We start from the raw sequence: 16,068 nt of genomic DNA on the forward strand, positions 1-16,068 counted from the left end.
CATGATAACTATGTATAAATTGGTGAACAAGATTGACATATTGGACAGAAAATTGATAAAGGTGACCACAAGTAATTATCTCCGAGGACATGGAAAAAAAACTAATAAAAGACATCTGTCTAAATGACGTGAGAAAGTAGAGTTTCCTGCATCGTAGTATTGATAAGTGGAATAAACTGAGCAGTGATGTCGTTGACGCAGTGTGTGTCAATCAAATGAAAGAGAGATATGACAGGAGTGGACAAGGAGACAGGACACAGAGAGCTTAGCTCGGGCCCTGTAATGCACAAATAGGTAAATACACACACACACACATCTGATACAAGTTTATGAATTGATGAATGGAATGGATCAAGTGGATAATGAGGAACTGATCTTGAGAGAGGAATGTGACATTCAAAGTGCAAGATCACATAGTAAAAAATTGAGGAAGGGAAGATGTCTGAGATGTTAAAAAATAGTTTCCCGCAAAGATGTGTTGAGACGTGGAATAGTTTGAATGAAGAAGTGGTGTTAGCAATGAGTGTGCATAGTTTTAAAGAAAAGTTGGATAAGTGTAGATATGGAGACGGGGCCACACGAGCGTAAAGTCCAGGTCCTGTAAAACTATAACTAGGTAAATACACACACACACACACACACACACACACACACACACACACACAAAGTTACAAAAGAGCAAGAAATGAATATGTGTTGATTAGAAGAGAAGAAAGAAAGAAACAAGAAAAGGATATAATTGATAAATGTAAAGACCAACCAAGGCTTTTTTACAGACATGTGAACAACAACATCAAAAATAGAGAAAGTATTGAAAGTTTAGAAGTAAATGGAGTATGCAGTGAGGATCCCAGGGAAATGGCAGAGGCTATGAATGGATGCTTTCGGAAGGTATTCACAAAGGAGACTGCTTTTGACAAACCACTGGTAATGGAACAGAAAGGGATTATGAAGGAGTTTCAAGTAACTATGGAGGAGATCAAGAATATGATGGGGAGTTTAGAAGTGAGAAAAGCTGTGGGACCTGATGGGGTATCAGGATGGATTTTAAGAGAATGCAGGAGCAACTGGCAGAAAAAGTTTGTGAAGTAATTGATGCCTCATTAAGGGAAGGTGTAGTGCCCCAAGACTGGAAAAGAGCTAACATTGTCCCAATTTATAAATCAGGTAACAAGAGAGACCCATTGAACTATAGACCAGTGTCACTTACAAGTGTGGTAGCTAAGATGTGTGAGAGGGTGGTGAAGAATAGATGGACAGACTTCTTGGAGAAAAATGACATACTTTGTGAGTGTCAATTTGGTTTTAGAAAAGGGCGTTCATGCACGACAAACCTGATATGTTACTATTCGAGGGTGATAGATGTAATACAGGAAAGAGATGGTTGGGCTGATGGAATATATCTGGATTTAAAAAAGGCCTTTGATAAGGTACCACACCGGAGACTGATCTGGAAACTTGAAATGGTAGGAGGAGTGCATGGCAGTTTACTAAAATGGATGGAAGACTTTTGGTAGGAAGAGAAATGAGAACAATAATTAAGGACAGACCATCAGAATGGGGCTTGGTGGAGAGTGGAGTTCCACAGGGATCAGTGTTGGCACCAGTAATGTTTGCAGTCTACATAAATGACATGGTGGATGGGGTGTCCAGTTATGTGAGCCTATTTGCAGACGATGCAAAATTGTTAAGAAAAGTGAGATGTGACAAAGATTGCGAACTACTCCAGGAAGACTTGGACAGAATATGGAAATGGAGCTGTACATGGCAAATGGAGTTCAACACGACAAAATGCAAGAAATTAGAGTTTGGCAAGAGTGAAAGAAGAATCAGGAGTATGTACAAGATAGGAAATGAAGACATAAAAACCAGTCATGAAGAAAAAGACCTTGGGGTGACAATTACCAATGACCTATCGCCAGAGAGACATATAAACAAAATAATTGGAGAAGTATTGAACTTATTGAGGAACATAAGAGTGGCGTTCGTATATTTAGATGAAGAAATGATGAAGAAAATAATTACTGCAATGATAAGACCAAGGCTTGAATATGCAACAATACAGTGGGCTCGAACTTAAAGAAACACATAAGGAAACTAGAGAAAGTACAGAGGGCTGCAACAAAAATGGTGCCTGACTTAAGAGATTTGACTTATGAAGACAGACTGAACAGAATGCAACTTCCGACCCTGGAAAACAGAAGAGAAAGGGAGACCTGATAGCAATATACAGAGTGATGATTGGCATGGAAAAATGGATAGGGAAGATCTGTGTATGTGGAATGAAAGAATGTCGAGAGGGCATGGGAAAAACTAAAATGGCCACTTATAGGAGAGATGTGAAAAAATATAGCTTCCCTCATAGAAGGGTGGAAGCATGGAATAGTTTAGACGTGGAAGTGGTCAACGCAAGGAATATTCATGATTTTAAGAAAAAGCTGGACATTAGTAGATATGGAGACGGGACAGTACGAGCATAGCTCTTTTCCCGTATGTTACAATTAGGTAAATACAATTAGGTAAATACACACACAGAGGGAGTGAACAGCTACATAAATCTGTTTGCAGACGATGCGAAACTGTGCAGAGTCATTAAACAAAAATAGGATTGTGAAATACTACAGGAAGACTTAAACAAGATCTAGAAATGGAGTAAAAAATGGGAGATGGAATTCAACGTGGATAAAAGCCATGTCATGGAAATGGAAAAAGTGAAAGACGACCAGTGGAAATCTATAAGATGGGAGATGGAGTAGAACTAGAAAAAGTAAAAAAGGAAAAGGACTTGGGTGTGACAATGGAAGAAAACAATCAACTAGTAAGCCATATTGATAGAATTTTCAGAGAGATGTATAATTTGCTAAGGAATATTGGATTAGCATTTCACTATATGGACAAAGAAATTATGAAGAAATTGATAAGTACTATAATAAGATCCAGATTGGAATATGCAGGAGTTGTGTGGACCCCCCATAAAAAGAAACACATAAGGAAATTGGAGAGACTACAAAAAATGGCTACAAGAATGGTTCCAGAATTTAAAGGGATGACATATGAGGAGAGACTAAAAGCAATGGATCTACCAACCCTGGAACAGAGAAGAGAGAGAGGGGATCTGATACAAGTTTATAAATTGATTAACGGAATGGATCAAGTGGATAATGAGAAACTAATCCTGAGAGAAGAATATGACATTAGAAGCACAAGATTGCATAGTAAGTTACAAACTGAGGAAGGGAAGATGTCTGAGAGATGTTAAAAAATTTAGTTTCCCACAGAGATGTGTTGAGACTTGGAACAGTTTGAGTGAGGAAGTGGTGTCAGCAAAGAGTGTATACATAGTTTTAAAGAAAAATTGGATAAGTGTAGATATGGAGACGGGGTCACACGAGCATAAAGCCCAGGCCCTGTAAAACTACAACTAGGTAAATACAACTAGGTAAATACACACATATATACATTATATATATATATATATATATATATATATATATATATATATATATATATATATATATATATATATATATATATATATATATATATATAGTTATGAAAAGAGGTTGGAAAAACTGGGATTAAATACATAGATGTATAGCAGCGTGGAACAAACTTGGTGGTTAATTGGTGTGTGCAAAGACCATACATAAATTTAAGCAAAATTATGATAGAAACAGATTGGGAGGCAGGACAGCATGAGCCTAGTGTGGCTCTTTTCCAGTATCTCACAACTTTCGACAGAGTACCACATAAAAGACTCCATGGAAAGTAGAATACATGGGAGGAATAAAGGGAAATACCTTAAATTGGATGACAGACTACTTAAAAGATAGAGAAATGAGGGCAATGATAAGAGACACCTCATCAACTTGGAGTACAGTTACCAGCGGTGTAACACAGGGTTCGTTGCTGGCACCAGTTAAGTTCCAAGTATATATTAACAATATACAAGAGGGTTTGAGTAGCTACATAAATTTGTTTGCAGATAATGCAAAACTTTTGAGAGTAGTAAGAAATATTGAGGACTGTATGGAGTTGCAGAATGATATGGACAAGATAAGGGAATGGAGCCAAAGTGGAAATTAGAAACTAATACCAGAAAATGCCATGTAATGGAAATGAGTATGAAGACATGTCACTATGAGCCCTGCTCAAACCATGTAATATACAACTAGGTAAATACACACTTACTAGGATGAAACTACCAACCCTGGAAAGGAGATGACAGAGAGGAGATATGATTACACTTTGAAAATTACTGAGTGGAATGGATGCAGTAAATAGGGAAGATCTACTTGTGTTAAATGAAAGGAAAGCAAGAGAAGGGACATAAAGTAGTTTAGCTTCGTTTATAGGGACATAAAGTAGTTTAGTTTCCTTTATAGAAGCATTGAGGCATGGAATGGACTGATGTATTAAGAGGATGGCAAAATAACAAGGAAGGGTTTGAGGAAGACATGGAGAAGCTTTTCAGTGAAATGAGAGATATGAAAAGAAAAGAAGAAAAGGAGAAGGAAAACAAGAAATTGAAAAAGGAAATGGAAAACTGGTGGATATAAGTAGTAGGAATAGGGAAGACTGAGGTACACAGAGAAGTGAAAATTAGGAACTTAAGATTATGTTGGATAAAATGTGCTGCTTTTAGTAAGGATTTCATAAAGGAAGTAGTAAAAAATTTGCTGAAGCAGGAAGTGAGCATTTGGAAAAGATAGAAAAAAAAAAACGTGAGAGATATTAAAACTGTAACAAGAGAAACATGATTGGCAGATAGGAAAGGGAGAAATAAAGTGGAACCATTTAACTACTGGCTAGTGTCACTAACTAGTGTTTTAGGTAAATTCTGCAAAATAATGATTAAGGATAGATGGGTGAAATATCTGGAAGACAATGAGATAATGATGAAAACAGTTTGGATTCAGAAAAGGGAGCTCTTGCATCACCAACCTGTTGGGAGTATTAGATGTTGTGCAAGAGAATGAATGATAGGTTAATTAATGTTGTGTACTTGAGTCTGAAAAGTGTTTGATATACCTATAGAATAATGAAATGAAGGGTGTTATTTGGCTTGGATTATTTATGTTAGACAATGAAGGGCCAAGGGGACATGGAGAAAAACTAAAGAAGGCAAAATACTGGAGGAATATGAGAAATTCAGCTTCCCATACAGATAGTATATTGACACACAGAAGAATGGGCTTGAGGAAGAGATTGTTCATGCCACAATTTTCAAAGAGGAACTCAGCAACACAAGATCAGGATCCCAAAACTCTGGTTCACTTCTGCATTTTACCTAAGAAATTACAACTTAGTTAACATATATATACACATTTGATATGTTAATTTGAAACTTCATAATAAAATAGTAGACTTGGACACTTTTGTGGGATAATCTCATCTTAATGAAGCACTTTATATGATTGATTGGAATTATTGCTTCTACATTTAATACTAATCACATAGGGATGACAAGTTTGTTGTATTTATGAAAAGAGAAACATGTAACATAGAAAAACATGCTGTATTTCACTCCATTAGAGTAGTGCAGAACAGTAAATTGAATGCTTATTGGCAGATGAGTCATGTTCTACAGAAAAGACATCTATACTGGCTTGACAGGAAATGTATCTCTTGAAGTTGTGCCTTAGCCTCATATGTTCGTGTAATGTCTTTTATTATGTAAAAATAGTAGAATCTAGTGCTATATTGACGTAGAATTGGATACTGTAGGTTCCGTATGAACTACAAGTAGGTCAGTAACTGTGCTGTATTAGTGTTACTCTATGTAGCAGAGATGCGAACTGCAGCTACGTAAACCTTGATAATAAGCTACTGTAGTGGATAGTGCAGCCATTGTCAATATTTTTGTATCAGCTTGATATATATATATAATTATACATAGATATACTATACTATATACCATGCTACCTTTATAGAATGATAACTTAGCCTCTGATGACCTTTATCTTCAGGTATATTACAAGTAGACTTTTTTCTTGTAGGTGGGAATATGGATCTTGTAATACTTACATTTTACCTAAGTATGTGTTATGCCTCTCAATGATCATTTGGTAAAGAAAATGTGCACATCACATTTTTATTTTACTGAATTGCTCTTATTTTTATGACTTCATCTTTATGGTAGCATGATTATCATGGAAAATTGTTACTAATTTCTCATTTCATTTCACTGAACCTTTTACAGTTTTGAAATCAAATGATCTGACAGAGATAGTTAAATGGCCTTCCTAATAACCCAACTGAGGTACCTAACACCTGTAGATGTGACCTATGGTGACCCAGCCTGACAGCCTTCCTGGTGACCTTCCCTGATTGTCTCAGGCTGACCCTCTTCATGCCTCATGTTATTTATTGTATTGTTCAGACATGACCATCGCGAGATCATCTTTGTACTGTTCGTAACGTATCACCTCTTTCACAATATAGCAAGTCTGAATAGTTTACGTATGTGTAGTATTTTATAAGATACTGTTGGTATCTCATTTGTAAAGCCACTATCAAGCAAACTAATTGAGACTTGTTTTTTTATTTAATTTTTTTTTTATGTGGCATGTTAAAAGATATGCTTTGTTATATACATCGAAGAATAACACCCTAAATAGATTTGAAAACCTTGGTAACTGGCTGTTATCTATAATTTTTTTTTATTATTTTCCAATTGGTAAGTTTTATCTAATTGCATCCTCTGTTTATATCATTTTAATAAAAACTTAAGTGAACATTGGAAATGTAGTGGTTCATAATGTGCTTTATCTTGAGTGCTTGTCTGACAGCAGAAACCTTCTTTAAAACCATCTTTATAGACACAGTTTTGCTGCAATCACCATCTTGCCTGTGTGTGTGCGTGTGAGCGTGTGTGTGTGCGTGTGTCACAGCCCTGCATTTCTCAATCAGGCTATCTCTTTATGTAATGGTTTATTCTAGGTCACTTTTGGTCAGTCTTGGTCACAGTTTTTTTTTTTCTGTGTTTGGCCATTGTCACCTTTTTTTTCACTTATTTTTCAGTGTGTGGTCAGCCTGGGTCACCACTGCTTGTGTGTGCAGGTCATATGAGGTCACTTGAAATGCCCTAACACTCCTACTTGTCCTTCTTGTGTCAAGCCTTGCCCATGTCCGTTGTTACTTTTCAGTGTGCTAGGCATGTTTCTCTTTGGTGGAAAGTTTTGCATTAGAGCGGATGGCAGTGGAGATTGCACGTGCCAGGAGATTCTCGACCCTGAGTCTGGGTGTCTCTGCACAAGAATGCATTTTAACAACTTCCTCTGGGCAACAGTGACTGTCTTTCAGGTGAGTCTTCAAGGGGAGGCAAGTCTTTTTCCCTATTGCTGTGAACATACGTGAACCAATTTGTTGTATTTCTAAACTTTAGAAAAAGGTAACCCCATAAGGAAATAAAATTATGAGCCACATAAATATGAAGGCTCAGAAGACTTACATTACATGAACAAATCATTACATAAACAAATCATTTAAACAGCAATACGATTACATTGTTTCACTGTTTGATCTGTTTCACTGTTTCACTGTTTGATCTGCTGCAGTCTCTGACGAGACAGCCAGACGTTACCCTATACGGAACGAGCTCAGAGCTCATTATTTCCGATCTTTGGATAGGCCTGAGACCAGGCACACACCACACACCGGGACAACAATGTCACAACTCCTCGATTTACATCCCGTACCTACTCACTGCTAGGTGAACAGGGGCTATACTTGAAAGGAGACACACGGGAAAAGAGCTATGCTCGTGTTGTCCCGTCTCCATATCTATTAATGTCCAGCTTTTTCTTAAAATCAAATATCTCCACCCGGCAGGGTGGAGATATTTGTGTGTGTGTGTGTGTGTGTGTGTGTGTGTGTGTGTGTGTGTGTGTGTGTAATTCACCTCGGTCGCCTGCTGGTCACCCAGCCAGTCTTCCCCATTACGGAGCGAGCTCAGAGCTCATAGACCGATCTTCGGGTAGGACTGAAACCACAACACACTCCACACACCGGGAAAGCGAGGCCACAACCCCTCGAGTTACATCCTGTACCTATTTACTGCTAGGTGAACAGGGGCCACACATTAAGAGGCTTGCCCATTTGGCTTGCCGCCTCCAGGACTCGAACCCGGACCCTCTCGAGTGTGAGTCGAGCATGCTAACCACTACACTACGCGGTGTGTGTGTGTGTGTGTGTGTTAAGGCTGGGCATTTCCATGAACATTTGTGTAATGATGTCTTTAATTGTGAAAATATAGTTTTTGTTACTGTTTTGTATTTGCATCAAAGATGCCGGTATAGATTTTCAGATTTACTTCACTCAAGTCTAGAACTGTCTGTCTTTAAATTTCCCAAGTAGACAGCAAACCAGTTATGAAAAGTTTGTCAATTCACTATTCAGTCAATGCTGTTTTCCTATTTCAATGTAGTAAAATGTTTCTTTGCCATTATTTATTTATAATGTCCATTGTGAAACTTGGACAGGTGGATTTTTTTTCAGATAATCTCATCCTTCTTATTAGTTCATCTATTAGTCTAAACAGATGCTCGCACGTGCACACACACACACATACACAAAACTACAACTAAGTAAATACACACACACACACACACACACACACACACACCAATTTGTATATGCACTTAGTCTAATGAATATTTCAGTGTTTTCATTCAACCTTTTGATCATTTTACTGCAATATAGTGCAGTCAGATTTCTTATTTATTTGATTAATTGTCAGTGTTTCACAGTTATACAAAATGCTGATTTCAGTAACATTAATCATAATTAATAGACATGTCTCATTGTATTATATCCAGATGTCTTGTACTGTAGTTTTATATTTATTTTATAAGCCAGTTGAAGGAAGTGACACCTTGGCTGAAATGGTAAGTTGAAATTTGTATGCGTGATGATTAGATAGGAAAAAAAAAAAAAAATGAAAAGTATGTTCATAGTTTTTAGTAGCTTATCATAATAAGGCATGTTTGCTAGTGCTCATAATTATTCTAGTAAATTATGAAGGTGGATGCAGTAACATTAGATAACATCATTTTATTTTTTTTGTGTAGATGTTTAAAAGATTTCAGATCATTAGTATCATGAAATATCTTTATATTCATATATATTCGTATATTTAATATACATAACTATATCACTGATATCTTAATTACTTCTCATACAGTTATTTATCTAATGATTTTATTGTTTTATAAATATGTATATTTTGCACAAGGAGTAAAAAGAGTATACTTAACTATGTTTAAAGATTCTTGTGTGGAGTGGTTTTTGATGATGTCATCTTTTCATATATATATAAAATCACTATACTTTTCCCATTGTTTCTTCCTACTGCAGATACTTACTCAGGAGGACTGGAATGTTGTATTATTCAATGGCATGGAAAAGACAAGCCACTGGGCCTCCCTGTATTTTGTGGCTCTCATGACCTTTGGAAACTATGTGCTATTCAACTTGTTAGTGGCCATCCTTGTGGAGGGCTTCTCTGCCGAGGTAAGCAAGCTTGATGTAGTTGCTTCCCATATACATTTTGGAGAAGAACAGTTTCAAGTTTTTATTTGATATCAGACAGCAAGTATTTTTTGTTCTGAGTTTTGCTAACCAAATTTCACAATTTGCATTTTCATTATTAAAAGTGGAAGAGCTTGAGATACTTTCAGGATTAAGGTTTTTGATTTTAGCATTAAATCCTTACCTCCATTGTATGCATAAAGCTTAAAAATGATGCAAGTAAAAGTGGAGAAGTTTGCAGTAATTATAACTAAACAAGCTATGTACATAAACTAAAAGCAATATTGCAAACATACGTACTTTGAACCATTAAGTATTGATATACAGTCATCTACTTAACAGTCATGATCTTCTAAACAAATAACTATTGAATTACTGTAATTAAAGAATTCTGGATCCAAATTGGTCAGTTACCATGAAATTATAAAAAGAGAAAAAAAATTCATGGCTGCATATTAATGTACAAAGGAATTCAAGCAACATTTTTTTTTCTAAGATTAAAAAAAAATATCTTAAACATGATCCAAGATAAGTGATCATGTAAACTAATGTTTTGCCTTGCCTCTAAGATTAAATACTAATTATTTAGAGTGCCGTAAAGAAATTGATAGAGCACCTTATTTAACTCTTGAATTAATTGAAAAAATCTTTGCAGTGGCAGTTTTTTTTTCCATTATCTGATGATAGAAATGCTTGTAATGTGTAAATAGGACTTTGCTGGGCATATGAGATGGAAGTGGAATGTCCCATATCCTACTCACACATCCTATCAACAAACCTTGAACTCCTTGAGGTGCTTGACACATTGGTTACTGAAGTCATTATGACATGCTTACTTCTGAATTCTCAAGAAATGAAGATAATTTATTTGTTTGCTTTCATTTAAATGGTGTTAGATTATTTATCATCACTGATTTTGACATGATAACTAAGAGTTTTCCTCTAGGCTTATTAGTGACTGATCAAATTTCAATTTAAAAACTGCAAGGGGAGATTACGAGTAAGTAAACCTTTTGCCTACTTTACCGTTGGTTGGGAAGAAATAAGCGTAAAGCGTAACCGTTCTATGTAGCTCTAGTTTACTCTTCGGATAGATATTAGTCTATAATTTATATGTTATTGAATGCTCCATTTGCAGAATACATATTCTTATTTAGGAAGTTTCTTTCTGCCAAGGTGAACACTTGTGTGAGAATCAGGACCCAGACTTGCTAGATGGCAACTTGTCGTACAAGAGTGAATGACTGTATATCGTAGCACATAGCAAATTTGTTCCATGCACCGTATTTCACATTAGTAGAGCCATGTTGGTCTATTCACTATCCTGTTATGTTGGTGCAAAGTTTTTTCTTTTTATAAAATCTGTCAACATGATCAATCAGAAACACTTGAACAGGAATATGCATATCTGTTTTCTTTGGAGGAAGCTTTTGTATGTAATGGTGTCCCTGATTGAAAAATATACTGTAGTTTATGGCAGTTCTGTATAGTATTTGAATTCAAATATCTATTCTCCTTCCTAACTTTACTAAATGTTTATGCAGCTTATTGTGATGGTGTTCCAAGGGTTCATGAATGTTTTAATGTTTTTATGTCAAGAAATAAGGAAGCATGATATATTGTAAATTACATACTTTTAGTATCTGTTTTGATCTTAATATTCTTTCTGTGGATTTAATAGAAAGCTGAAGGAGTATTCAGAGGGAAATCAAGTTTCATAAACATGGTTCTTAAAAGAGAAAGTCACAAAATAATTTGAAAAAAGATCTTAAGCTGAAAAGTGTGTGTGTGTGTGTGTGTGTGTGTGTGTGTGTGTGTGTGTGTGTTTGTGTGTACATGTGTACTTACCAGGGATCCAAACTGTGCGTTGTTTCTGTAACAGTTTTTGTAAAAGGACTTGCTTTCAGTTGACGTAAACTTTGTGCAGTAATAATTTTTACTTCCTGTCAAATATTCATGACTGATGGAAACTTTATTCTTATTTTTCTTATTCTGTATCTTAGTTTGATGAAATCATCTTTCCTTAAATTATCATACTAATCTAATCTTTTCTCTGTAATTGGTACCATTACACATATTCTTTTTTTCAGTTTTTTTTTTTTTTTTCTATTTCATTCCTTTTTTCTTGTGAAGGTTCCATACAACTCTGAAATATTTCAGTTCCAATCTAACTATTGTGGTAGCTATATTATTTGTTATATCCTTAAATAGGCTGTGAAAGAACATAATTATGTTTAATATCTCCTTTGTATCTCTAAAAATCTTGAGTGCTTTTTTTGGTGACAAGTTACCCAGTAGCACTACTTCCACATCATTTCCTAAATGTATTTGGTATAGTATTATTTTCCAACAATGAATAACTAACTGTTGTTGCCAGTCCTTATAATCCAAGGATTATATGAAGTGTTATGAAACCCCTCTTGAAAGAGTTTAGGTCATAGTTAGAGGGAAATAAAAAACGTATGCAAGGAATTCCAGTAAAATGGATGAAAGATTGGAAATATTGGTTAACATTTGCATAAGGAAGATGGACAGAATAAGGAGAGGAAGTAGAAAACCTCATGCACCAAGGTTGTGAGAGTTGGGGAAGTATATAGTTAGCAAAATGAGAAGAGCAGTCAACATGAAAGTAGCATTGAAAGGAAGTAAGAAATACAACATTGCTATAAAGAGAGAGCAGCTTAAGACAATCTGTTATAGGAAATTTTCATAACTGGCAAAAAAGAATTAATTTGATTTTTCAAAGTTGACTCTTGAAAAAAAATTGACACAGGTCAATATTGTCCTTAGCAGGTTTGAGTTGCCAGATGTGTATTTTCTTGCAGCTGTTACCACATGAGACTAGAGATACTACTACTACTTTCTCTCTCTCTCTCTCTCTCTCTCTCTCTCTCTCTCTCTCTCTCTCTCTCTCTCTCTCTCTCTCTCTCTCTCTCTCTCTCTCTCTCTCTCTCTCTCTGGGAACTGGCAATTCAGACCTGCTGGAAGTAGTCCAGCCTTTTGGGGACTACAGATCAACACTACTGCCAAAAAGTTTACTGTCTGTTTGCCTTATATCTGATCTGGCTGTATATTATTTACATAATGTTATATATATTACTACCATCACCTGCCATGTTTCCAGCAGCATGTGCTAATCACCATATGGATGATTTTATTGATAATTCATGTATGTTTATCTGTTTCAACAATTTCTCTGGGGATTTGATACCTTAATAATATTTTTACATTGATATTTTGGCAATCAATGTGAAGCAAAACTAATGGTAGGATAATTAAGAATTCAAATGAGAAAAAAATTAATCATGTGTCAAAATCTTTGAGTGTGTCCTTCACCTGTCCTGATGAAGAAAGAGTGGCAGGACACGGCTTCCAGATCATCATAGCTTGTTGCAATTATGGTTGTTTACATCTTGAATAGGAAGAACTCTACCAGTTGTAAGCATGATGATTTCATGATCTTAGAAGAGAAAAAATAACCAGTTATCATATGTTTGGATTCTTGTAAACTCACCTTACACTGATGTTCCCTCTTGTTCATAAGATAGGAATTTGTCTTGAAATTCATTTTGTTCTCTTAATTAATTTTTTTTTATCTATTTATTTATGTTTTTTAGGTTTTTCATTTAATCTTTTTAATTATCCTGATGTTCCCTCCTGCATAGAACATGAATTTGTCTTGAAATTGTTTAATTAGTTTCTTCATTTGTGTGTGTGTGTGTGTGTATGTGTATTCACCTAGATGTATTCACCTAGTTGTAATTTTACAGGGCCTGGGTATCATACTCGTGTGGCCCCGTCTCCATATCTACACACATCCAACTTTCCTTTAAAACTATGCACACTCCTCGCTGACACCACCTCCTCATTCAAACTATTCCACACCTCCACACATATCTGTGGGAAACTATTTCTTCACATCCTTTAAGTATATTCCCTTGGCTATCTTTTTACTATGCGATCTCATAGTTTGATTTAAATTTTCTTCTCTCAACATCATTTGCTCATTATCCACTTCATCCAGTCCATTCAACAGTTTATAAACCTGTATTAAATCCCCTCTTTCTCTTCTTTGTTCCAAGGTAAGCAAATTCCTTTCTTTTAATCTCTCCTCATAGGTCATTTCTGCCAATTCTGGAACCATTTTTGTTGCCATTCTCTGCAATCTCTCCAACTTCCTTATATGCTTCTTTTTATAAGGGGACCAAACAACCCCAGCATATTCCAATCTTGGTCTAATTACCGTACTAATTAATTTCTTCATCATATCTTTATCCATATAATGAAAGGCTAATCCAATATTTCTAATCAAATTATATGTTTCTCCAAACATCTTGTCAATATGAGCCTCAAACTGCCCATGGTCTTGTATTATCACTCCCAAATCCTTTTCCTTTTCCACCTTTTTCAACACTACTTCTTCACCCATCTCTTGGCCGTGTTCCACTCTTCCCCATCTCCATTACATGACTTTTGCTCAGATTAAATTCCATCTCCCATCTCTTGCTCTACTCCCAAATCCTATCCAGATCTGCCTGTAAAATTTCACAATCTTCTTCACTCTTCACATACCTACACAACTTCGCATCATCCGCAAACAAATTAATATAACTGTTTACTCCCTCTGGCATATCATTAATATAGACAAGGAAAAGTGTATGTGTGTGTGTGTGTGTGTGTGTGTGTGTGTGTGTGTGTGTGTGTGTGTGTGTGTGTGTGTGTGTGTGTGTGTGTGTGTGTGTGTGAGAGAGAGAGAGAGAGAGAGAGAGAGAGAGAGAGAGAACTGCAGCCATCAGTGAATATCAGTCATGCAAAAAATAATAACTTGTTAATGACATTTACATTGAGTATCATTTCATTAAAGATATTGTCAAAGAATAACTACAAATGGAAGCAAAACTTTCAATATATGAATGTTTGTGTTTAGAATGCTGCTTGCTATTTGCTATTTGCTGTTGTCATTCAGCTGGTGTTGTGTTAGCTTGCAAAGGTATAAATGTAACCCTCTGCTAGCAAAATTAACTGATGACAGACAGTTGCATAATGATAATCTATGATAGTCTTTTTTTTTTTTTTTTTTTTTTTTTTTTTTACATTGTTTTATAATGATAAAAAGGATAATCATGATAATAATGTGAATAATAATAATTATGTCATGTTTATGATAAAAGAAATAATAACAGATTAATAATGGGAATAGTTAAAATTAGGATAATAACGAAAATAACAGTAATGATAGAAATTACAATAATGATAACTAATAATGATAATAATAATGATGATAATGATAATAATAATAATTATTATTATTATTATTATTATTATTATTATTATTATTATCATTATTATTATCATCATCATTATGATATAAACATTAGATAGTATTAATGGTAATGGTGAAAATAATTTTCTTAGTTACAGGCTCATATATGCAATTACCAGTGACAATATCATAAATTTTCTCTTCATGACAAGAATTAGTATAATTATTATATCATCAAATGTTCAGTTATAAGCAATACAGGAAGGGCATAGTTGTGGGGTTACTGTGCCAGATCTGTTGCTCATTAAAAAGAATGATGCCTTTGACAATGATTTCAATTTAGAATAGAAATTGGCACTCAAGTATCCTAAATTACAGAAATGTTTATATCTAAGAGTTGTCCACATACAAGATGCTCTATAATAGATGGATTCAGTTTTTTGTGTTTGTCAAAATGTAGTGTGTATAGTCCTGATGTATGTCTTTTGATCTTCAGGTATTTTTTATATATGGTAACCATGACTGTATGTGTACAAGGAGGGGTTGTTTTCAGAACTGTGATATTTCATGGCTATTTCATTAGTAACTGTTGTTTCATTTGTTTATTTCTATTATATATCTGTAAGCTTCAGGCAACACTTGTACAGTGCATAATAGCATGTAAAACAAATTATTCCTATTACTTCATGCTTGTATTCAGCATAATGAAAATATGCTCCAAGGAAATGGTTTGTGATGTTTCATGTAAATTATGCTCAAATCAAAGTATGAAGGATTTAACATTGACTGGTGATCCAGTAATTTTACGTTAAAACTTCACCATGAAAATGAGTTGCTATACCTCAAAACCCAAAATCCAGTAGTCTACAAGAGTTCAACTGCATTGGGTGCAGGAGGCCAGAGGACTGAGCCACTGTAGTCACACCGCCCCTTCTAACAGGGCACAACGGTTCTTGGCAGATCACGGGCCGAGAAAGCCGTCTGCTGCCTTGGAAGAGAACTGAATTCCAGTTGCAGGTAGTGTAAGTTGGTAGCTTGTAGGCATCAGTGCACCTGGATACCTTCATGGTGGTCCATGTTGTGCTTTCTGCCTTATCTGGGTGACACGTATCAGTGCTGCTCCTGCACCTGACTGGCATTCTGAAGGGACCCAGTCAGCTGGCATGCACATGAATCTCACCAGACAATCAACATGAAGCAAACATTTTTCTTGCTCTTGAAATGCAACAAGCAAATCTTAAAAGCACTTCATCGGCTTTGATTTTTGCATCTTT

General features: G+C 35.4%; 1 protein-coding gene across 20 annotated transcripts in view; it reads left to right on the top strand.

Moving 5' to 3' along the window:
* LOC123517066 (voltage-dependent T-type calcium channel subunit alpha-1I-like) overlaps positions 1-16,068 on the top strand; it is a 467,781-nt gene that overhangs the window by 354,926 nt on the left and 96,787 nt on the right. For 16 of the 20 annotated variants that reach the window (XM_045276903.1, XM_045276894.1, XM_045276898.1 and 13 more), the window contains 2 exons: positions 7,149-7,305; positions 9,358-9,513. In XM_045276903.1, the coding sequence (XP_045132838.1) occupies positions 7,149-7,305; positions 9,358-9,513 (313 nt within the window). Of the gene's footprint in view, positions 1-7,148; positions 7,306-9,357; positions 9,514-10,519; positions 10,532-16,068 lie in introns of all 20 variants that reach the window. The other 4 variants (XM_045276900.1, XM_045276915.1, XM_045276904.1 and 1 more) reach the window with 2 other exon arrangements.

This window comes from Portunus trituberculatus, chromosome 41 (assembly GCF_017591435.1).
Source record: "Portunus trituberculatus isolate SZX2019 chromosome 41, ASM1759143v1, whole genome shotgun sequence".
NCBI lineage: Eukaryota > Metazoa > Arthropoda > Malacostraca > Decapoda > Portunidae > Portunus > Portunus trituberculatus.